Raw genomic sequence first — 25568 nt, 5'->3', positions numbered from 1 at the left:
GATGAGTGGATACGGAAAATGTGGTACATCTACACAGTGGAATACTACTCAGCTATAAAAACTAATGAAATACTGCTATTTGCAACAACATGGATGGACCTTGAGAGAATTATATTAAGTGAAACAAGTCACTTATTGGTGGGAGCTAAAAATAAATAAATTCACACACACACACACACACACACACACACACACACACACACACAAAACCAGGGCGGAGGGAGAAGACATAACAACTACAATTCCTTGAAGTTGATAGGAGGGAGGAGCGGGAGGAGGGAGGTTTCAGTAATGGGCCACAATAATCAACCACATTGTATATCGACAAGAAAAGAGAGAGAAAGAAAACACTGCTGGCCAAACCAAAAATCCACTCTGGCAGAAAAACACTCATCTTCCAAGGGCAGCAGGGTTAGAGTTGCTGGTGGTCATGTTCAGTGTCCAGTATCAGTGGTGAGAATGAAGGTCCGCTTGTGCCCAGGTGTGGCACCAGTAGGGTCTTCATTAGAGTAACAGAACAGCATAATTTTGGCATTAGTCATATACAGCTGCCAAGCCTCATTTTCTGCCCACTCAGAGATTCTTGGAGTCATCTGTATCCTTTAATAAATTTCTTTTCTGTTTAAACTAGAAAAAAAAAAAGAAGTTTATTTTCCAATTGTACATTGCTAGTATATAGAAATATAATAGATTCTTACATTTGATGTTGTATCTTGCAATCTTGTTAAATTCAGTTATTAGTTCTAGTAGTCTTCCTGGATTCTATAGAATTTTCTATGTTTGTTAGCATAGTTTATTAATAGATTTTCTTTTCTATCTGTATGCATTTTTTCCTTTTTCTTGCTTCATTGTGCACTGATTAGACCTCTAGTACAACTCTGAATGTAAGTGATGAGAGTGTGTATGCTCACGTTGTTTCCGGTAATTCAGTATTTCAATTCAAATATTGAAAGCATTCAATATTTTATCATCCTGGCCCAGATGGCTAGCTCTTGGTTTTTCAAAGATACCTTTTGTTTGTTTGTTTGTTTGTTTTGGTTTTCTTTTCTTTTCTTTTTTGTTTTTTGTTTTTGGCAGCTGGTTGGTATGGGGATCCAAACCCTTGACCTTGGGGTTATCAACATGGTGCTGTAACCAACTGAGCTAACTGGCCAGCCTGGAAGATAACTTTGTTAGGCTGAGAAGTTTGCTAGTTTGCTATTGCTAGTTTGCCTATTGCTAGTTTGCTGAGAGGTTTTTTGAAAATCAGGAATGGGTGTTAAAGTTTGTCAAATGCTTTTTATGCAGCTATTGAAATGATCATATGCATTTCTCCTTTATTCTAATAATATGATGTTATAGGTTGAATTGTATCCCCTCAAAAAATACATCGAAGTCCTAACCCCCAGTACCTAGCAATGTGACCTTCTTTTGGAAATAAAGTCTTTGCAGATGTAATCAAGTTAAGATGAGGTCATAAGGTCACTAGGTGTGCCCTAATCCAGTATGACTATTGTCCTTATAAAAAATGTCTTGTGAAGACAGACATACATGGAGAAGACAACCATGTGGTTACAGAGGCAGAGATTAGAGTGATGTGTTTACAAACCAAGGAATACCACAGATTGCTGAAGAATACCCAAAGCTAGGAAAGGCAAGGAAGGATTCTCCCCTACGAGTTTCAGAGGGAGTTTGGCCCTGCTGCCAACTTGGCTGCCAGCTTATAGGCTCCAGAACTACAGGACAATAAATTTCTGTTGTTTTAAGCCGCCCAGTTTATGGTTCTTTGTTATGGCACCCCTAGGAAATTAATGCATATGGTGAATTACCTTGATTGATTGTGAAATGTGAAACCAAACTTGTATTCTACTTAGTCACAATATTTTATCCATTTAATATATATTGCTGAACTGAATTTGCTTATTATTATTATTATTTTTATTTTTATTTTTTGGAGGCTGGCTCATATGGAGAAACCAGCCCTCAACGTTGGTGTTACAAGGTTGTGCTCTAACCAACTGAGCTAACTGGCCAGTCCTGCTTATATTTTTAAAGGATTTTTGTGTCTATGTTATAAGAGATATTATCTGTACTTTTCTTTTTTTGTAATGTCTTCAATTTTGGTATCAAGGTAATTTTACTTTAATAACTGTCTTCTTCAGTATCAGATTTTATGGTGTTTGGGGAAATAATTTTGTTTTTTAATTTCACTTTCCATTTGTTGCTACCGTATAGAAAACAATTGATTTTTGTATATTAGTCTTGTATCCTGTGACCTTGGTAAATTCATTTATTAGGTCTGGTTCTACTTTGTGCATGTGTGTTTAGAAGATTCCTTAGAATTTCCTATATACTTCCATGTATGCCTTCCTTTCCAATCTTTTTGTCTTTTTTTCTTTGCCTATTCCATAGGCTAAGACCTCCAGTCAATGTTGAGTAGAAGCGAGAGCGAACGTCTTGCTTTATTGCTAATCATAAAGGGAAAATGTTTAGTCTTTTATCACTATCTATAATGTTAGCCTTATGTTTTCATAGATGCTCTTTATTAGGTTGAAGAAATTTCTTTATAGTCTTGGCTTGCTGAGAGTTATAACCATGAATAAGTGTTGAATTTTGTCAAATTTTTTCTGCATCTTTTTTGCATTTTTTTCTGCATGTGAGATGATCATATGATTCGTCTGTTGATAGAATGAGTTACATTAATTTCTCAAATAATTAAATTAATTTTACATTCCTGGCATAAGCCCCGCTTGCATAAGATTGCTATTATTTTTTCTTTAAAAGTTCAATAGAATTCACTAGTGAAGCCATCTACGTCAGGAGTTTTATTTGTGAGAAAGCTTTTTTTGTTGTTGTTTCTCTTTTTGTTGTTAATTGTGGTAAAATACATATAACATAAATAACATGAAATTTACCATCTTAACCATTTTTTAAGTATACAGTTCAATGTACCACACATTTAGTGACTTAATACAATAGAAATGTGTTCAGTCTTGCAGTTCTGGAGGCCAGAAGTCTGAAATGAGTCTTACAGGGTTAAAACTGAGGCATTGGTAGGACTCTTCCTTTCTTTTTGGAGGCTCCAGTGGAGAATCCATCCCTTGCCTTTTCCAGCTTATAGAAGTTTCTGGCATTCCTTGGCTCATAACTGTATTACCCTGATCTCTGCTTCAGCCTTCTCCCTAACTTTGACACTGTTGCATCCCACTTACATGTATCCTTTTGTATTAGTCCGTTTATGTTGCTTATAACAAAATGCCTGAAACTGGGTGATTTATAAAGAAAATGAAATTTACTGCTTACAGTTTCTGAGGCTGGGAAGTCCAAAGTCCATCTGGTGGTGGCGACAGTGACCCAAGGGTTTCACATTGCAAGATGGTGGAAGCAGAGAGAGCAGAGAGAGAAAGACAGACTCTCCTCTTCTTTTAAAGCCCTCAGAACCATGGCCTGACTACCATTATTAATCCATTCACTACTGCATGGTCCTACAATCCAATCACCTCTTCAAGGCTCCACTGTTCAATGACCATAATAGGATTTTCCACCCTCTTAACAGTCTCAGTTTCTCATCCATAAAAGTTTCTAATATATAAAACTTGGGGGACACAATTCAAGCTTCAGGGAGTTTTGGGGGACATAATTCAATCCTCTACACCTTGTAACTACATGGGCCACTCAGATAATTCAGGACACTTTTCCCATATCAAGATCCTTAACTTGGCCCAGCCTGTGGCTCACTTGGAAGAGTGCGGTGCTGATAACACCAAGGCCACGGGTTTGGATCCCTATATAGGGATGGCTGGTTCGCTCACTGGTTGAGCGTGGTGCTGACAACACCAAGTCAAGGGTTAAGATCCCCTTACCCATCATCTTTAAGAAAAAAAAAAAAGATCCCCGACTTTATATATCTGCAAAGTCTCTTTTTTCATGTAAGATAATATTTTCACAGGTTCTGGGGATTAATACATGAAAATTTTTTGTGGGGTTGGGGGGGCATTACTCTGTCTACCACAGTCCACCCTCCAGCCCCCAAAGATTTACATTCATCCGATATGCAAAATATATTCACCCCATTCCAACATAACAGCATCAACTCGAAGTCCAAAATTGCATCTATATCTCATTAGCCCATAAGTCCCAAATCTCATCATCTAAATGATATACATCAGGTATGGCTGAGACTATGAATACAACTTATCCTGAGACAAAGTTTTTCTCTATCCGTGGACCTAGAAAACAAATTGCTCCCAAAATACAACCATATGACAGGCATTGGATAACAGTTTAGACATTCCCATTCAAAAAGGGAGAAAATAGAAAGAGAAAAGGAACCATGGTCCTAAGCAGCTTTGAAATGCAACCTGGCAAACTCAATGAGGTTTCAAAGCCTAGGGATTATCCTCTGCAGCTCAATGTTCTGCCCTCTGGGCCCATGGATCCACTCTAAGAGCCATTCTTCCTTTTACATGAAGGGTAGCACGTTTGCAGCTGAGTAGTATTATCAGCCTGTTTCCTGCCTATGGAATTTCGAGAGTCAGACAGCCTTCTTTCGTTTCATTTTTCTCTGTCCATTTCGGTCCAAGCTGGCAGTGTTTTTACTGATATAATATGCTCAAAAAACTTGTGGGTCTCCTGTGTACGTCACAAGGATTCATTCTATTAGAAAAGATGCTCATCTTTCCTGAATAATTTTCTGGTTTTTGCTTCTACTGAGATGGCACACACCTAATTTCTCCAAAGAACTCTTTGTGCTACTGAACACTGTTACCTTTTGTTCCTTTCCAGGCACTAGAAAAAGATTTTCTAGCCACACCCTTGGCTCTCTCTGAAGCACGCTTTACCTACGGTGAGTTGCATAATTTTATCATCTTTTGCAATCTGGATAAGGAGAGAATTTCCTGGATCATCAAGTCCTTGTTCCTTTTTACATAACAGTTCCTCCCTCAATTTATCTCTTCCCTCTTGCATTTTACTATAAGCAGCAAGAAGAAACAGGGTCTCACTTTTAGTACCTTGCTTAGAAATCCCCTTAGCTAAATATCCAAGTTTATCATTTATTAGTTTTGTTTCCCATATAACTGTAAGACACAACACCTAAGCTTTCTGTCACTATATAATAAGATCCTCTTTCCTCCAGTGTCCAAGAACATGTTTCTCATTTCCTTCTGAGTCCTCACTAGCAGAGTTGTTAACATCCATATTTCTAGTAACAATCAGTTCAAGGCAATCTAGGCTTTTTCTGTTATGCACCTCAAAACTTTTCTATTGTCTGCTCATGACCTAATTCCAAAGCCAGTTCCACATTTTTAGGTATTTGTTACAGCAATACCCCACTTCCAGGTTCAGTCTATTGTTAAGGGACATTTGGGTTGTTTCCAATTTTTAGCTATTTGAATGAGGACTTCTAGGAGTGAGCCGTTTTTGTAGACATATGTTTTTATTTTTCTTGGTTAAAAATCTAAGAGTGGAATTGCCTCAAGGTTATTCTTTTGCCACTGTTGGTCCAGTGTGGATGTCCAGCTTCCATGATGCATCCAAAGCCTGGTAGGTCATCCCTTTATTAGTTCTGACTTTATTTAGGAAGTTCAGGTCCATTTCCCATCCTTGCTGAGACCTAAGGCCTCCTTTCCTATTGCCTTAACCCGGTTTCCTAAGATCCTATATCTGAAAGCTCTGTGATTTGTTTGGCTTCAGCTTTTGTTCATCCCTGTAGCTTGATTTCCTCCTATATCTGGCACCTTTTCTTGCTTTTGACTCCAGCTATGTATTAAAAACATATTGTGTGTGTGAGAGGGGTAATATTTTAGCTAGCATTTCAATGTTTTTGGAGGAAGATGGCGAATATACTTCTGCATCAGCTCAGACCATCAGAAGTCTGTCATTGAAACCTTAACCTTAAGGAACAATCTTTTGGAATAAGTAATATTGATATATTCATTTTACTAGGGGTCATCAAAAAGTTCATAGAAAATGCATATTATGAAAAAAACTATGCATGGATGCAAAGTTTTTCTGCACCAAAATAAACTCGTACTAACTTGTTATAACATGTCTGAACAGGATCTAGTTGTGGGCACTAACACCCTAAACCTTGCAGTTTAGGGTGTTAAACTAAGAAGGGTAAGACTTCAGTTTGAAAGGAAGCCCTATCAAAGCAACACTGATGCTGCTAAAATTGAAGCAAGAACAAACATCAAATTTATGGTGAAGCAAGGAAAGTATTAATCTTGTTTGTGCTCTAATGGAAGAGGACTGGCGATTGATAGCAGAAACAATAGCCAACACCACAGACATCAATTGGTTCAGCTTACACAATTTTGACTGAAAAATTAAAGTTGAGCAAACTTTCCATTCAATCAGTTCAAAACTCTTGCATCCACATCAGCTGCAGACAAGAGCAGAGCTTTCAATGGAAATTTTAAACAAGTAGGATAAAGATTCTGAAGCATTTCTTCAAAGAATTGTCACAGGAGATGAAACATGGCTTTACCAGTATGACCCTGAAGATAAAGTACAGTCAGAGCAATGGCTACCAAGAGGTGGAAGTGGTCCAGTCAGGGCAAAAGTAGACCAGTCAAGAGCAAAGGTCCTGGCAACAGTTTTTTAAAGGTGCTCAAGGCATTTTGCTTGTTGACTTTCTGGAGGGTGAAAGAACAATAATATTTGCTTATTAGGAGAGTGTTTGAGAAAGTTAGCCAAAGCTTCAGCAGAAAAAGCCTGAGAAAGTTTCACCAGAGAGTCCTTCCCACCACAACAATGCTCAGGCTCATTCCTCTCACCAAACAAGGGAAATTTTATAAGGGTATTGATGGGAAATCATTAGGCATCCACCTTACAGTCCTGATTTGGCTCCTTCTGACTTCTTTTGGATTCCTAATCTTAAAAAATCTTTAAAGGGCACCTACTTTTCTTCAGTTAATAATGTTAAAAAGACCACATTGGCATGGTTAAATTCCAAAGACCCCAGTTCTTTAGAGGTGGACTAAATGGCTGGTACCATCACTTACAACACTGTCTTGAACTTGATGGAGATTATGTTGAGAAATAAAGTTTATAATTTTTTTTTTTTTTTTATAAAGATGACCGATAAGGGGATCTTAACCCTTGGCTTGGTGTTATCAGCACCATGCTCAACCATTGAGCTAACCGGTCATCCCTATATAGGATCTGAACCCGTGGCCTTGGTGTTATCATCACCGCACTCTCCCGAGTGAGCCACAGGCTGGCCCTAAAGTTTATAATTTTTATTTTCGTCTTTTAACTCCATTTTCCATGAACTTTTTGAAGTCCCCTCATGTACATGAACTAACTGGCTGAAGGAAGTTAGGTAGATTGTTTAAAGTCTAGTTTTTGAAATATTTAAACCTTCCTGGGGCTCATAGAGGATGTGAGCAAATCTGCAGGCAGGAATTTTAGAATGGATACTTGAGAGGCACTTGCCTGAGAAGGTATCTCATAGTGTCACAAGAGGATTCTTTTTTCCTTTTGTTTTCTGGTGGCTGGCTGGCATAGGGATCTGAACCTGTAACCTTGGTGTTATAAGGTTGTGCTCTAACCATTAGACAAAGAATTGATTCCATGACCTTCACAGTACTAAATGACATGATGCTGGTTCAGCACTTGGCATAGTGCCTATCACATACCAAGTGTTTAATAAATCTTCTGAGCTGTTGATGTTATTAATGATATTATTATAATTTTCTCTGCTTTTAGAGTTCCCCTTCTCTCTCCCCCCGATATGATTTACAGAGCCACAAGCAGCTTTCATACCAAGCCTCCTAAAACATGAGGTCATGAGTAGACCAGAATTTCCTGATTGAGTGTTGAGAAATTGCTAGCTTTATAGCACAGGAGTAATGCCACAGGGGTGATGAAGATGCTCTCTAGTACTAGGCAGTCTGGATTTGAATCCCAGCTGTATGATTATAGGGTGTTAAACTATTCTGGCCTTGGTTGTCTGAAAAATGGAGATAATCATGCTACTACTTCATAGGTTTTTTTTACAAGGATTAGATGAGTTTCTAAATGAAAAGCACTTAGAAGAGTGCTCAGCATATGGCAGATGTTCAATAAATGTTAGTTTGGTTAGTGTGGTTAGTATTCAGGGCTGTTTACCAAATATTTCTGGCTTTCTGTTTTACAGGTATGTGGTAATTTTGCACTTCTGGTCCTCTTGAGGTTGGGTGCGGCCGTGTCACTACCTCTGGCCAATGAGTTGTGAATAGAAATGTTGTATGTCACTTCTGGGCCAGAGCACTCATTGCTCATGTTTCCCATTGTCAAAATGGCAGAAACTCAAGAAGATGGCTGTTCACTTATCCTGGGTCTTTGAGTGACTGTGATGAGCATAAACCTCTATGTTATTTCAAGCCTCTGAGATTTGAGATTGTTACTGCAGCATTATATAGCCTATCCTAACCAATATATTAACTATTATTAACATTTCTAGGATATGCTCCTCAAAGGATGTTGGTAACTCTTTTCTAGAGTTTCTTAGCAGGACTTGGAAATCCTTGCATTTTAGGAGGATGACTGATAAAAGCCCCTTTCTACATGGCCACCCATGTAGTTAATTCCTGACTTCAGTGTTCTGCATTCCAAGTTCTGTCAGTTTGCCTATATAGTCCTCATTTTCCTAAATGAAAGGCAATAAATGGGACTCAAAAAACAGATGAACAGTCATAATATAACTGTATTCTTGCTACTAAGCAAAATGTTATAAAAATTAGAAATACTGTTTTCTTTTTACTGTTCCCTGAATGATACAGGAATAGTCTTCTTAGGTGAGGGTCTAAAGAAAGCAGACATATCAGTGTACAGTTTTGAAGAACTTTCTAACCATTAGAGATATCTGGCAATGGAGCCCACAACTTGTAAGGACTGAATTCCCTTTCCTGGAGGCATTCATAATTAGATCCTGTTGCTCCTTCCCTTTTCCTTCCACAGCCCCCATGTTTCCACCTGGAACACTCGCTTCACTCCGTGTGGTGTGAGAATTCTGTTGTGTTCTGTTTCTCTGTTCACTGCCATTAGGAGCTTTCAGAGGGTAGAAACCCTGTCTGGTTATCCTTGTATTGTCTCCCTCATCTTCCACTCCCACCAGGCACACAAAACTTGGTACCTAGTGAATGCTCAGGAGATGTCTGCAGGAATAGAACAAACTTTTCAGTTTAGAGCAGTGGTCTTCTACCTGGGCTGTCCATTAGAATCATCTGGGGAGATTTTTAAAAAATCCCAAGTCCTGGTCACACTCCACCAATTAAATCAGAACCTCTAGGTGTGGGATCCAGGCAGAGTATATTTGAAAGTTCCCCAGGTAATTAGAAAATGCGGCCCACATCCAGAACCACTTAAGTAGAGGCTATGTGACCATACGTCAGGGGTGTTAAAATAATAAATGTAATATTTATATAAATAATATGCGATAAATAATAAATGTGATATTCTTGAATAATGTATAACTTTACACTTGTATAATGCTTTATAGTTTTCAGAGTGTGATGAACTTTTAAAAATTTAATGAATATCTTTTAATCCAGTGGGAGACAAAGATACGTACCAAATAATACCAGGAAGTTAGTAGAGTATGTACGTGTGTGTGGATGTTTGTGGGGGCGGTGTGCGTGGAGTCAGGGAAAGTGCTGAGTACTTCATTTAATGGCAGCAACAGCTGAAAGGAAAGGAAGCCCAGGGTGGTGGAAGGAAGCAGCCACCAGAAGGGGTTGGGGGAGGGGAGGTGGTTACAGGATCCTTCAGTGTTGCACTGTGACTTGGGAAAGCTGTTCTATGCCCATCTGCAGAAGGAGGACAGTGCTTATTAGGTTATGGTGGGGGAGAGCATCGCTGATTGTGCCTGCTTGCATGGATGTCCTGGTGTGCTGGGACGATACTGTATCCTAAGTGTGGTCATCTGTTACTGAGGCAGGGTCCAGCAGCAAGAGGAACTAACTACTGGGGGTGACTGGGACCCTTCCAAGGACGCTGACCAGGGGATCTGCGCTCACGATTACTGTAACCAATTCCCTGGACATGGCTAGGCATCAGTGTTAGGAGGTCCAACATTTTTACTTTGTAAACAAAGCCCTCCCTGATGGACCGCAGACATTTCTCCCCCCACACTTTTAGCTCTGGGAAGACCACAGCGTTTGCAGCTGTTTTATGTCTTAGAGCCTTCGTGCCTGCTGGAACCCACTCCCTCCTCCCCCTTCTTCATTCCTCCAGCACCAGTTCAGACACTACCCCATCCAGAGATCCCTTCACCCAAGCAGGGCCGGCCGACCCTCTTCTGCGGTGTTCTGATAGCCTGGCTCCCACTTCGGAATAGTCAGGACACTTTCTCTGCTCTGGCCACCTGTCCCTCCTCTAGATAGGGGAAGGTACCTAAAGCATCTTTGTATCCTCAGCATCCAGCACAGGGCCTTCTTGACCTCTTGGCGGCAGCCAGCCGACCTGAGTGAGTGGGTGGGTGGTGAATGAATGAGGGGCAAATGAGCAAGCTAATGCAGGGCAGAGTGAGTGGGTGGGTGGGTGAGAGAATGAGTGTGTGAGTGAATGAATGCAGGATGCAGCGAGTGGGTGGGTGAGCGAATGAATGAATGAGTGAACGAACGAGTGAGTGGGGGGTTGGGCGAATAAGAGTGCGTGAGAGGGTGGGTGAGTGAGCGAATGAGTGGGTGGGTAGATGAATGAGGAAGTGAGTGAGCAAGCGAACCACTGAGTGAGTGGGTGAATGAATGAATGAGGGCGTTACTGAGCGAGTGGCGGTTGGGGGTGAACGAGTGGCAGTGGGTGACGGCTTGCGGCGGAGGCAGTGCACCACAGAGCGAGGATAGGCGGACGCAGGACCGAGGAGCGCGCGCAGTCCGCCAGCTCGGTGGCCACGTGGCTGGGGCGGGGCCGGCAGAGGCGTGGTTAGGCCGGGTGTGGGCAGGGCGAAGCCGGGCAAAAAGCGAGGCGCCAGTCAGGGGCGGGTTGTGGGCGGGGCGCGGCCGGGAGCGGGCGGGGAGCGGGCGGGGAGATGCCAGGAGTGGGTGGAGTGAGGCCGGGTCTGGGCTGGGAGTGGGCGGGGCGACCCGGCGCGGGTGGGGCGGGGCGCGGCCAGGCGGGCGCGGGAGGAAGTCACGTGGGCGTGCGGGCTCACATGACTGGTCGCGAGATGGACCCGCTGCCCGGCGCGGCAGTCGCGGCGGCATCTGAGGCGGAGGCTGACGAGGAGGCGGATCCCCCAGCGGCAGGTACGGTGTGCGGGGTGGCGGCCGGGCCCCCACCTGCCCTCGGCGCGTGGCCGGGGGCCGTCGGCGGGCTGGGGCTCAGCTGCGGCGTCCGGCACCCTGGGTCACTTCCTGCCTTTACGCGCCTCGCGACCCCCGCGTCCCTGCACGGCCCCGCCGCGGCGTGCGCCCCTCTCCCTCGGGGGTCCTGCCTGCCTCTCCCCGCGCCAGGAGAGCCTCCGGGCTGCGCGGGCTCCAGTGCTGTAGCCACTGTTTAGGGTCACAGCTAGCCGCGTTCTCGTGCCGGGGCGTCTTACCGGGACTGTTCAGAGACTTCCTCAGGGACAGGCGTTCTTCCCTACTCGCCCCCCACCTCCTGTGGTGTCCCCGGCTCTTCGGAGGCGTCCTGTAGCCACCTGCCCAGCCACGCTGAGCCATATCCCTCGGGGGGACCATTTCCCAAGGACTTGGTGACTTTCCCCAACTACCTCCCCTTTTCCAGTCTGTAGACCCCTTGTTAACCTTTGGGCCAGTAATTTGACCCCTCAAGAACTCTGTTTTCTCATCTGTAAACCGAATTTTGGGTTAATGTAGAAGCATACAAATTACAGGGAATGCTCTAGGATGCCCTTTATTTTAAATGTTCCTTCCTGTAGTCCTCCTAACTGTACCAGAATAGATGTCGGTGGATGTTGGTGTGAGTTACAGTTTTTTCTTGGTGGAGTGCACAAGGTTGGGGGACTCCGCCTGGCGGGGTCTGGCAAGGTGTCATTGAGGAAGTGATGGTTAAGTGAGTCCTGGAAGGTTTGTAAACAGTTTCTTCATTAGGGAGAAAAGGGAGGGGGGAAGTGGCAGTGACACTCCAGGGCAGGGGAGACATTATTGCATTTTATTGATATAAAGATCCTTTGTCTAGGCAGACCATCTCCCCAGATTTGGTCTCTAGTTGTTTTTTCTTTTCACTTATATCTGCTGGAGGCTCTAGGGCAGAATCCGTTCCCTGGCCTCTCCAGCTTCTAGATACATCCCGCATTCCTTGACTGATGGTCCCCTCTCTCTGGCAACGCTGGGCCAAATCTTTCTCATGTTGCCTTCTCTCTGAGTTTCCCTCTCTTGTCTAATTCTTCCATTTAAACGACACCTATGATTAAATTGGGCCCACACAGATAATCCAGAATAATCTCCCAATTTTCAGGTGAACCTATTAGCACCCTCAATTTCATCTGCAAACTTAATTCCCCTTTGCCGTGTAACATACCATATTCACAAGTTCCAGGGATTAGGATGTGGACATCTTTGTGGGGAGGGAGCATTATTCTGCCTACCATAGGTAGATACCCTAGGAGTGGAATTGCTGGGTCATAAGATTTGCACTTTTTTTTTGAAGATGACTGCTAAGGGGATCTTAACCCTTGACTTGGTGTTGTCAGCACCACGCTCTCCCAAGTGAGCCAACCAGCCGTCCCTATATATAGGGATCCAAATCCGTGGCCTTGGTGTTATCAGCACCACACTCTCCCAAGTGAGCCATGGGCCGGCCCTCACGTTTTTTGTTTTAACAGATACTGACAAATTGTCCTCTGTGGTGGCTCTTACCAATTTGTACCTGTTACAGCAATGTATTAAAAGGTCTTTTCTTTATAACCTCATCAACATTAAATACCATTTCTTAAAAACTCCCTTCAGGGGCCGAGCCCATGGCGCACTCGGGAGAGTGCGGCACTGGGAGCGCAGCAGCACTCCCACCGCGGGTTCGGATCCTGTATAGGACTGGCTGGTGCGCTCACTGGCTGAGTACCGGTCACAAAAGAGACCAAAAAAAAAAAAAAAAAACTCCCTTCAGACTTAGAAAAATTGAGAGTATTTCATTTTTGTTTTAGTTAGCATTTCCTTGATTATTAGTGAGATTTACTTCTTTTCTTACAATATTTCCTCCATGTATAGTCTCTCTGACTTGACTGTTCATGTCTTTTGCCCATTTTCTTATGGGAGTGTCTTTTTTTCTTATTGATTTGTAGCAGTTCTTTTTGTATTTTGGATACTAACCCTTTGTGGATTTTATATGGAAATTATGACTGTCAAAATACCTTTTTTTTTTTTTTTTAAAAGATGACCGGTAAGGGGATCTCAACCCTTGACTTGGTGTTGTCAGCACCACGCTCTCCCGAGTGAGCCATGGGCCGGCCCATGACTGTCAAAATAGATGACTGACTGGAACATTCTGTTCCCTGACTGTGCAGGATAAGAGTTTATTTTGGGCCTATTCTGAGGTTATAAAGCTAAATGATTGTGATGTAAAAGAAGAATGGTGAAAAGTGAGTGTAGTATGTGTGTTTGATCATCTAATCTGATTTTTTGGGATTGTGTAATAATATATACAAGTTAAATAAAATAAAAATATACACAAATTACCACTGCATATTATAGCTCTGCTTCATATGATCCTATAGACCTCAATTTAGTCTTTAGAACAAGGGAGAATCGCATTTCACTTGTGTGAGTGTGGCTCATTTGATGGCATTCCATATATTCCATTCATTTCAGAAGCTCCAAGCCATTTGTATATAACTTCAGGATGACGGCTTGAGTCATATACAGTTAGGGCTGAAAAGACTGCTCGCCATCCGAGCTCTTTACCGCCCCTGGCCTTCTCTTCTTGCCTGGGTGATTTCCATGCAGCCTGGGCTCCCACCACCTGCTGTTCCTTGCCCATGCCATTTCCTTCTCTGGCTGGTGTACATTTGTCAGAATTCATTGAGCTGTCACTTAAGACTTATAAATTTTATGGGATTAAACCATACCTTAAAGTGCTGTTTGTATAAGGAAAAAAATTTCTGGTCCATCATCCCTCTCCCCTCATGAAGCTCATTTTGATTGTAAACTCCTGATGGGCAGAAACTTATTTTTCTTTACAACCCAGTATTTAGAATGATATCTGCTGTGTAGAAGGGGCTCAAATGTTTGAATAGAATTACATTTTGGGGCTGGCTCGTGGCTCACTCGGGAGAGTGTGGTGCTGATAACACCAAGGCTGTGGGTTCAGATCCCCTTACCGGTCATCGTTAAAAAAAAAAAAAAAAGAATTATATTTTTATCATCCTTTTTTTTTTTAAAGATAATATGACATTTTAGTTTGATACTGCGAATATTTTTAAAATTTGAGTTATTGGTCTTCAAACTGTCTCTCACACACTCTCACAGAATTTGCAAGTTAAAATGTGTCAATTTGAAGAAAGAGGAACTGACTGAATCACTTTTACGTAGAACAGATTTTGCCATTGTGGTTAGCAAGAAAGTGATGTGTTCCGAGTGGGGGAATTCTGTTTTGGTATTATTTTTTCTTTCCTAAGAAAAATGCAGCACACAGAAAGGTGTTTTGCTCATCCTGTTTGCTGGGGTGGTAGGGAGAGACTGGAGGGGCGATTGAGTTGCCAGATAGATATGTTTAGCTTTGCAGGACCTGCTGTGTCTATTAAGAGGAGCCAAACGCAGTGGTTAAAACCTGGGAAGCTGCAGGTAGGAGGTCCAGACCTGCAGAGCATGTGGAGAGCATGACTTTTGATTGCCTTGCAAAATGAAGGAACTTTCTTGGCCTCTGAAGTCATGCTTCGCATATTTTTATTGTGGAATCACTAAAAAATCATAACCAGACTTAAGGGGTAAAAGTTCTTTGTGAAAAGTGTTTTTGGGAAAGTATTGTATTTTTCTTTTTTATTATTTTATTAAGCACTGGTATTAAAATATGATGTAGGACCTGTTTTGGTTTGAGCTCTAGGAGAATCTGGTTCATATTGTGTTTTCTGTTGACTGGGTTGTGGGAGTGTGCATTTTGCTGTTTCTGTTGTGTGTATAGTAGGTGTTTGGTGGGGTCTGGTAGCTCTCTTAAGCATTTTGGGGATTGTGTGCTAAGAAAGTTTAAAGTAATATCACATGAAGTTTGATCACCACCGAGGAAGCTCCATATGGACTGGAGAAAGTTGGAGTTAATTGATATCTCTGAAGAAGTACACTTATGTTATTTTTCAAGAATTTTCTGGAACCTGATTTATGCTGGAAAAGTGTTGTCTACTAGGAGCCTTATGAATGAGTTGTAATCAGACCCATAAAGTTTTATTGTTGAATGTGAAATGGCACTTTGATAAAATTTTGTTAGACAAGTAATATAACCAAAAGTAAAATCATTTTATAAATAGACAAATCACCCATAATTCCACCACTTTAACACAGCTACTACATTTTAGAGTATTTCCTTTTTTCTTATGCACGTGCTTTTTACAAAGTTATCATCATGGTGTATGTACATTTATATAGTCTGTTCTTCTCACTTGACATTTTTCTACATTGCTTAAATAGTTTTCATAATTTTCTATTTAATGTCTGCATAATAATGCATCAAGGAGTGTAATATTTGTGCTTCTAAAGTGCTGATTTATAAAATTTAAGTTAAAGATATTCTTGCTACATGTTTTCCAGAAAATGATTCTTTAAATAGAATCAGTATTAAAAATTGTCCTTATGCTTCCACTTGGTAAAAAGACAAAGTCTCTTTCTCTTACCTCCCCTTTTACCTTCACCGTCTGCCCTAAGTCTCCCACCAAACTAGTTCCAATACCCTAGAGGTATCCACTGTTATCAGTTGTGTGTGTTGATCCAGAGTTTTAGTAAACAAAATTATTAGACTTGTAGAGCTAGAGAGATGTCTTTACATGGCCTTAGAGATGTTCTGTTCAGTAACCTTCTTATATAAATCCAAGAACTTAGTTCCTTCACCCCATAAAGAAGATGTTGAAAGAAGCCAGCCAGAGAAAATATGTACTTTGTGACTCCAATTTACATAAAGTTCAAAAACATGCAGAAATAGACTGTGTTGTGTAGGGATGCTTACACGGATGATAATACTATAAATGAAAAGCAAAGAAAATACCGTAAAAATCAGGCCAGTGGTCACATTTGGTAGGAGCAAGAAGTCTGATCTGTAAGGGAGGCAATACAAGGGGGCTCTGGGTGCTGGTGTCTTCCAATTTTTGACTTGGATGGTGGTTACACGTGTTCACCACATAATTTTGTTCAACTGTTCATAGAAATTTTATACCCTTTTCTGTATGTGTGTAGTATATTTTGCAGTACAAAATGTTGGGGAATAACCCGAGATCTTGAGGTATTAAGTGGACCTCCCAAAGTACACGAGTTTGGCAAGCAAAGGTGGGTTCAAAGGATCTTGTCTTAAAATAATTTTGTAAGAATATTTGGACTCCTTTAGTGTTCACTGTCTAATTTATATTGGATTTACTTAGAAGGAGGTGTTTTTGTAGTGAACTGTGTTTTATTGTATCAGCATCCACTCCTAACAGAGAACCCTACCGTTGGTCAGTGGGAGATCCCCTCTGGCTTCAGCTGTTTTCTGAGCGTCGGAATTTTGTTGATGCTGGCTGAGACTCTGTTGAGTCCAACTGTTTCAGTGGCTCCCGGGAAGCACAGCAGGAAGAGGGACCCAGAACCTTGGGCCTCTGGCATCTTTGAGAAGCAGAAGGGATGGCTGGGCATCTCACCTGCTATTAAAAGCATCTCTTTGGTAAAGGCAGTCTGCTGTCAAGGAGAGTCATGTGATATTCATGATTTAGCACAGGTAATTATTTTTAGAACTGAAACTTCACCTTCCAACTCCTGAGAAATCCAGTCCAGCTTGGGGGTGGATCTGTCTTTCAAGAATGACCACTTACTGTTGGTGTTTTGCACCAAAGGGAGATTTAAAATTGCATTTTCAGCTCTTCAGAATCTGAGGAAGGTCTCTGTGTGTAGTTCTTTATCTTAGGGTGAGTCGTACACTGCTGATCATCCTTGTTAGGGCAGATAGGAAACGAGGGATTTTCATGGAAGTTTCTGCAAAAGTTTAAAGTTTAACTGTATTGAGGCCGGCCGGTGGCTCACTCGGGAGAGTGCGGTGCTGATAACACCAAGGCCACGGGTTCGGATCCTATATAGGGATGGCTGGTTTGCTCACTGGCTGAGCGTGGTGCTGACAACACCAAGCCAAGGGTTGAGATCCCCTTACCGGTCATCTTTAAAAAAAAAAAAAAAAAGTTTAACTGTATTGTAAGTGGGCTGCGTAGTGGGTAGAAAGTATTCCCATCTGTTCCCCTCCTTGGTGAGACAGTTTTATTTTTAGGTCATTCTTTGCAGAGTAGTGGTAGGAGAACGGATTATACTGATACCTAACTCTTTCAGAGCACTGACTGTGTGCCCTGTGCTCCCCTTAGTGCCTTAGGTATGAAATAATTCAATCTTCACCACAATCCTGTGATGTAAGTAGTCTGATCCCTACTTTACATGTGAGGAAACTGAGGTACACAGAGGTCTGGTAACTTGCCCAAGACCACTCATAGTAAGTGGTGACGCTGGACTCACACCCACACATCTGGTTCCAGTTAGGAAGTAGGCAGACATTACATCGTTGCTATAGCTGATGCAAGCTGGCAGCCTGTACCCAGCCTTTGATGACCTCCCTTTAAGGTTTGCTTGTGACCCCTTTAACCAGCCCTTCTTACACTTAGATCTTTTCTTCTTTAGTTTTTCTTATAGTGAGATAGTAGCATATGACTGTTCTCATGAATACTAAAGACCATTGTGAGATGCCTTCTTTCTCTTTTCAGAACCAGAAGGCACTTTAAAATAGCGCAATGGGATATAATGGAAGAGCATGTAAGTTCAGAATGTGTGTTGCAGCTGCTGAAGTAGTTTTGTGGGAGAATGGTTACATGTCTAGTTCATAAGCTCTCCAACAGGTCTGCTGAAAACATTTGGTTCTGTCTGGGCAACTGGGTGTAGAACAGTTTGTTGCCAGTTGAATAGAGTGTAATATCTCCGTGATATTACACTCAATCACTTCATGAATTTTGTGAAGTACAGGCTGTGTTCCCTTCGACTAATTAAGATATTCAGAGTATCCTAGTTAACCGATCTTGGAGTTTGGGGGCATGTAGATACCAAATTAGAGTCCAGCCTTTGCATGGAAAACTAGGTCTTCAAAATTTCAGTGCAAATTTAGTTGTGGGGGAAAGACTGACTAAATATTTCTCTTCCTGTGCCATTTTTCACAGTTCCTAATTTGTTCGTGCTGACTTCCCAGGCGTTCCGTTTTCTGGTTGATTAATTGCATTCCTGGTTTTCTACCCCTCAGGCAGCTGTAAGGCAGGGACCTTGTCTTACTCCTTGTGATTCCTACAAGGAATCAACAAATGTTTGTTTAAATGGATTTAGTTGTGTCTCACTTCGCTTGTAATGTCAGGTGAGTGCTTGGGATTTTATCAGAGGGACCTAAATTTGTTGGTCATCCAGGTTCTCCACTCAGCCTTTACTAGAATCAAGACAGACTTAGCCCTGTCACATATTTCGGAATATGTTCACTTTTATGTCAGGAGATCCTAGGAAACCTGAGTCACTTTTATACTGAAACAACCAGAGCCAGGAGGAGGGTTAAAAAACAGCAAGAACAAACCAAAATAGATTGAGTATAGTTAAATAGAGATGAGAATTCTTTTTGGAACTTTGAATTCCTACTTTGTAAGTTATTCCAACATTCCCTAAATTTGCTAGAGTAGTATTTCTTTTAGACTCTGGAAAAAGTCATTGGGCCTCCTGGCATATAAACATTCCAAAAACAAGAGACCCGAGAGGTGTTTTGAGGAATGAACTGAAGTTGAATGGGTCCTTTGAGAAGCAGCTTTGGTGGAATTCAAGTAGAAGCAGGGGTCTCATAGCTCTTTACTGGTTCCTCTTGTCTCTTGCTTCTTATTTGAGTCAGAGGAAATCATTTGAGAGGTGACTGTTTTCAGCACTGTACTTCAGTTTTGTGACGTCTTAAGCAAACCAGTGATTTTTTTCTTGCTTATGGCCTGGTCTCTTGCGTCTCCCCTAGTTGCCTCCTAGCTTGAGAATATCTTGTGTGTGTGTGTGTGCGCGCATGTGTGTGTACGCACGTGCATGCATGTGCACATGTGGTTCACATGCGGTTCCCTGAGGCTCAGGGACAGTCTGTGGTCTAGTTAGGGTTATATGCGGAATCCTGGGTGTGGCTCAGTTCTTGATGAGAACAAGATGCCATGGTCACATCTAGGACTGACCCTGGTCAGCAGCTCACCCGATCTGTGGTTTGCTGTGGGAATTTAGTATCTGGTGTACAGGTCCATTAATAAAGAAAAGCTCAGGCACCAGGCACTGTGCTAGGTGCTTTCACGTTTTCTTTTTTGAATTCTTGCAACCAAACAGTAAAGTAGGTGGTCTTGTCCTCACTTTAAAGAGGGGAAAGCCGAGTGCAGAGGAGTGAACTACTTGGTGACAGTCACAGACCAGTTAGAGATTCATGTTAATCACCTGACCTCCGGCCCCTGCTCCTTCTCACGGTGTTTTTGGGTGTTGTATGAGGCAGTGAGTAAGAGAGAGAGCCCAGGGTTTGGTGTCATTGGATAACCTGGTGCAAGTTCTGGCCCCACAAGTCACCTCTCTGGCTTTGTGACCTTGGGCAGGTCGCTCTGCCAGCTGGGCCTCCAGTTTTCACATGTGTAAAGTGGGATCACAATGCTTATTTACAGTGTTTTGGGGATTCAGGAGATGTTGTACTCATATATAGCATCCAGTAAACTTCCAGACACAGAGTTCCACTGGTAGTGGCTCTCGCTTTAATGGTGATTGGTATTGCACCCAGCTGTCCAGATGACTGTCTTCGTCCCTGCCTGATGAAGATGATTGAGCTCATGGGATGAGTAAGAGTGGGAAAAGTACTATATCAGTGGGGACTTAATTTGTTTCTTAGCATTCAGTGGCTGCTTCCAGTCCTATCGACTTGCTGCTGCATGGCCATGTGAACCCCAGAGAGATCCCTAGGACATTGAGATGGCTACTTGAAGTTTTTGTGGCAACATCACCACCTAGATTTTTCTACCCATGCCTGAAACAAATCAGGTTACTAGTGTTTTAGTCCGTTCTGTGTTGCTATTACAGAAATACCTGAGACTGGGTAATTTGTAAAGAACAGAGGTTTATTTGACTTATGATTCTGGGACAGCTGCATCTGGCATGGGCCTCAGGCTGCTTCTACTCATGGCGGAAAAGCGGCAGGCAGCTGGTGAGTACAAGCAGATCACATGGCAAGAGAGGAAGCAAGAGAGAAAGAGAGAGAGAGGAGGTGCCAGGGTCCTATAAACAACGAGCTCTCGCGGGAACTAATAGAGCGAGAACTCACTCACTACCCCTCCTCCCCCAGGGACAGCATTAATCCATTCATGAGGGATCTGCCCCCATGACTCAATCAGTTTCCAACACTGCCACATTGGAGATCAAATTTCCACATGAGTTTTTGAGGGGACAACACATCCAAACTCCATCACATAGATAGATGTTTTCCCTTCTTAGTAGACACCTTCATTCAAAATTTTGAGCCATCTGTGTTCCAGATGTGCTGGGATAGAAAAATTTTTAAAAATTACTTTGTTTTCACAAGAACTGTAGAAGATAGGGAATTTATCTGACATTTTTCAGCAGCTTTATTGAGATATAATTCACATATCATGTAATTTATCCTTTTAAAGTGTGAAATTAAATGGTTTCTAGTATATTCACAGATATCAGCACAGTAAACTTAGAACATTTTCTTCAGCCAAGAAAGAAACCCCCTACCCATTAGCAGTCACTCCCATTCCTCCCAACTCCCACAAGCCTCACCACTAGGCAACCACTACTCTTGTTTCTCTCTCTATAGATTTGCCTATTCTGGGAATTTCATATAAATAGAACCATATAATATGTGGTCTTTTGTGACTAGCTTCTTTCATTTAGCATGTTTTCAAGGTTCATCCATGTTGTAACGTGTATCAGTACCTCATTTCTTTTTTATTGCCAAATAATATTCCATTGTATGGATGTACCACATTTTACTTATCTATTCCTCAATTGACGGACATGTGGGTTGTTTCTACTCTTTGGCTATTAATGAATAATGCTACAGTGAACATGCATGTGTGGACATATGTTTTGTGTAAACAAGTGTTTTTATTTCTCTTAAGTATAAATCTAGGAGTGGAATTGCTGGGTTGTATGGTAACCTATAACTTTTTGAGTAACTGCTAGACTTTTTCAAAGCAGCTGCACCATTTTATATTCCCACCAGCAATGTCTGAGGGTTCTAAGTTCTCCACATCCTCACCACCTTTTTTTTTTTTTAACCGCACCATCTCTGCCTGTCTTTTTGAATATAGACATCTTAGTGGGTATGAAGTGGTATCTTATTGTGGTTGGACATTTTTTCATGTGCCTATTGCCCATTTGTACATCTTCTTTGGAAGATCTCTATTCAAATCCTTTGCACTTTTTTAAAATTAGGGAATTTGTCTTTTTTAAAAAATTGAGTTGTAAGAATTCTTTATATTCTAGATACAAGTCCCTTTTCATTATATGATTTCAAGTATTTTCTCCCATTCTGTGGGTTGTTTTTTCATTTTCTTTTGCAGCAGTTTTTAAATTAGATGAAATTCAATTTACCTGTTTTATTCTTTTGTTGCTTGTGCTTTTGGTGTCATATCTAAGAAGGTTTTGCCTAACCCAAGGTCATGAAGATTTACTCCTATATTTCCCACTAAGAGTTTTGTAGTTTTAGCTCTTACATTTAGGCCTATGATCCATTTTGAATTACAGATGCTCCTTGACTTTGCTCCTTGACTTATGATGGAAATACATCTGGATTAAATCATCTTAAGTTGAAAATAGTGTAAATCGAAAGTTTGTTTTCTAATTACAGTATTTTCAATTTACGATGGGTTTATTCGGATTTTTTAAGATATTCAGAGTAATCCTGTTGTAAGTTGAGGACCATACTGAATGCATATTGCTTTTTTACCATCATAAAGTTGAAAAATTGTAAAATTGTGAGTTGAACCGTCATAAATTGGGAACTGTAGTTATTGTGGATGTTGTGAGGAACAGGTCTGGCTTTATTCTTTTGAATGCAGGTACGTAGTTATCCATCATAAAGCACTTTATGGGTGTGTATGCTATATGCTACACCCATGTTAGGCAGTATTGAGAAATTAAAGCTCCCTAAGGGAATATGTTCTAGTTTAGGAGAAATCCGTGAACGAGACAGCTTGAGGAAGACTCAAGCCAATTATGAGAGTGCAAAGGAAGGACTGATAGGCTCTAACTGGGCTCAGAAAATACTTCACTGTTGAAGTGGTATTTGAACTGAACTTGGATGCTGGAGAGGATTCAGTTTGGAAATTATTAGCTAATAAGTACCAGAGGGCTTGGAGGGACCTTATGAGATTGTTTATTTATACTTTGCTTCAAGGTAGAAACATTTAAACCATTACAGGAAGATGAACAACTTTCTTCTCTTATTTGTGTCATTTGTCCAGATGGCACACTACAGCTTTATGTCATCTGAGTTCTTATATTCTTTTGGGGGAAAATGGATATAGCCGAAAATTGGCAGAGAGGCCGTGGTGGAGGAGGTAAGATACTGCCAACATGAGATGTTACCCTCATGGCCTCTACGGCAACGTCTGTTGACAGCCTTCCTCTTTGTGTCAGCAGCTTTTGTCTCTTGCTATAGCTCATTGAGGCATGGTTCCTGTCATTGGCGAGACTTTAAATGAGATTTGTTGGTGCTGGGGGGGCTGGAGGTTTTACCGTGCCTAGGTAATCATGGTTAAGTTATATGGCTTTCTTGTTCATGTGAATTACATTCCACTCACTCATTCAAGTAGATGTTATTGAGCATCTGCTTTGTGCTGGGCACTGTTCTTGGTCATTGTGAATAAAATAAACATAAAGACCTGCTCTTGTGGAGTTTATATTCTTGTGGCGGGAGGTGGACAATATTCAGTAGATGTAATAAGGAAATGATATATGATAGAGCACTGTGGAAAAAAATTAGAGCTGGGGGAGGACCTAGGGTGGGAGTGGAGGTGATCACGAAAGATGAGGTTTTCACTGAGAAAACATCATTGAGAAAGTTATGTTTGAGCCAGGATTTGAAGGAAACACAGGAGTTGGTCTGGCTGATATCTGGGCAAAGAGAGTCCCAGGCAGAAGAGGCAACTGTTGCCAAGGCTTTACGGCCAGAAGATACCTGTTGTGTGTATAGGACAGTGAGAAGGCCAGTGTGGCCAGAGAGAAGTGGACGAGGGGAGCAGCAGGGAAGGAATGTTCACTGGCTGAAGAGAGTGAAGAGTATTTTGGGGGGTGGCAGTGGATTTGGAGAAAACTTGCATTATGATCTATTCTTAGTGGTTGTCCTTCTGCTCATCAGTGAGGAAGCTAAAATTTGTTTCTTTTTTTTAATGCCATAAGAACATATTCAGTAGATTACCAAGTAGCACTGTAATAACTCTGAAGAGGGTTTCTGAAGAAAGTCTTTGACATTTTTCTGTTAGTGATGTAGTGTTGTTCATATGGGTATATAAAAGCCATTCAGGAAAGTCTCCATTAGCAGGAAACAAAAATGTGCAATTCTTTAGGAATTGATCCTAAGGATAGAATAAAAAATGCAGCAAAATATTTTGTGCATGAGGGTATTCTTCATGCCGTTTATAATAGCAGAAAACAGTTAATGGGAGAATGGCTAAGTGATTTTTTAGTTTCATACCTAAGATATTATGCCATTACTACAGGTAATTAGTCTTAATAACTTCCTAGGAATATGGAACAGTGGTTGTAACGTGAAAGAAAAAAAATCAAGATAAAGTGGTGATTTGAGTGCAGCTCTGTTAAAAGAGGCGTAGGGCTACCAGAAAGAGGGAAAGAAAGGACAGAAAATACTGAGTGTTGGCTCATATGTGAGGCAGCTGAAACTCTTGCTGGTGGGAGTGTAAATTGGCTCAGTCACTTTGGAAAACTGGAAATATTTACTACGCTGAACATATGCAAATCCCGTGGTCCAGCAATTTCATTTTTAGGTGTGTACTCAACAGAAATGCGTACATATGTCCACCAAAAGACACGTGCTAGAATGTTCATAGCAGTACTTTATGTAATAGGAAAACACTGGAAACTACCCAAAGGCCTAGCAGAAGTAGAACGAATAAGTAAATGGTGGCATTTTCATGCCGTGGAATCCATAGCAGTGAGAACGAACAGCCTCCAGCTACATGCGATGACAGGGGTGGATCGCCTAGCATAGTGCAGAGGGAAGGAAGTCAGCAACAAAGGAACTTACCGTCAGATTCCACTTAATCTATAAACAGGCAACCCCCACCCCCCGACAAAACACCTGTGGTGTTAGAAGTCAGCGGTTACCCTTGAGGGGTAGTGACTGAAAGGGAACAAGAGTGGGTGTTGGGTGCTCGGTATGTTCTCTTTCTTTATCTGGATGCTGTTACACTGGAGTGCTCATTTGGAAAATTCACTGAGCTGAACAGTTTTGATATGTGTGCTTTTCTGTATGCATGTTTTATTTCAATGTAAAAAGTTAAATAAGCCAGTGGGAAAAATAAAATTATATATGTTTAATATATATAACTGAGTATGATATTTGTATACATTTTATGGATACCTATGTAGAGAAGTACAAGGACCTGCCTGGAAGTGATACCTGTGAACTCTAGAATAGTGGTTACTTTGAGAAGGGGAGGGGAGAAGGTGGGGATTATGTGCATAGTAACATTTTATTTATGCAAAAATTTTCTTCAGAAAAAAATACGGCAAAATGTTATTTTCAGTTAAATCTTGGTGGTTGATACATGGATTATACTTTCTGTACTTTTATGTATGTTTGAAATATTTCACAATTAAAACATGTAAATGTATTTAAAAGGAAAAAAGATGGAATGGAAAAATGTTAATAGTGATTATTTGAGTGGCTAGGAATGTAGGCATTTTTTGTTTTTTACAGAAAATTTGAAAGAGAAATGTTCTATAGAAACATGGAAGCATGCTTGATATTTAACCTATATGGTATGTTACAGCCTTTTGTATGTGGAAGGTAATATGCAAAAATAAGATGGGTATATACCGATTGTAGGGTTGGAATGATTTTCTTTATTTGAAAATATATAACACCAAGGTCAAGGGGTTTGGATACTGGAAAGTAAGGCAAATTATAACTAAAGCCAAAATTTTTCATTATTTGGGTTATACTGAGTTTCCATTTATATTGTCAGAGCTAGGGCTCAGACCCTCCAAACCCATTGTACATACAGACTGGGTCCCCAGACCCCTCACACGCAGGTTCATGCTAGGTAATTGGGAAAGATTCCAGGAGCTGTTGGCAGATGACATGAGTTCAGCCCTCAACTTCCTCAGCGGCAGCAGCTTACAGGTCCGGTAGCAGCAGTGGCCTTGCAGAGGGTCCTGGGGGCACTAGCAGCAGCAGCCTCCAGCAGCAGTAGG

At 41.4% G+C, this 25568-nt stretch overlaps 1 protein-coding gene across 2 annotated transcripts in view; it reads left to right on the top strand.

The window, feature by feature from the left end:
• The first annotated feature begins 11119 nt into the window (after positions 1 to 11119).
• Positions 11120 to 25568, top strand: part of SNX8 (sorting nexin 8) — a 41941-nt gene continuing 27492 nt past the window's right edge. Inside the window, exon 1 of one of the 2 annotated variants that reach the window (XM_063090120.1) lies at positions 11120 to 11213. In XM_063090120.1, the coding sequence (XP_062946190.1) occupies positions 11120 to 11213 (94 nt within the window). The remainder of the gene's footprint in view (positions 11214 to 25568) is intronic. The other variant, XM_063090121.1, reaches the window with a different exon arrangement.

Source organism: Cynocephalus volans, chromosome 3 (assembly GCF_027409185.1).
Source record: "Cynocephalus volans isolate mCynVol1 chromosome 3, mCynVol1.pri, whole genome shotgun sequence".
Classification (NCBI taxonomy): Eukaryota; Metazoa; Chordata; class Mammalia; order Dermoptera; family Cynocephalidae; genus Cynocephalus; species Cynocephalus volans.
The sequence above is the reverse complement of the archived record's forward strand: the minus strand, read 5'-3'. Positions and strand labels throughout refer to the sequence as shown.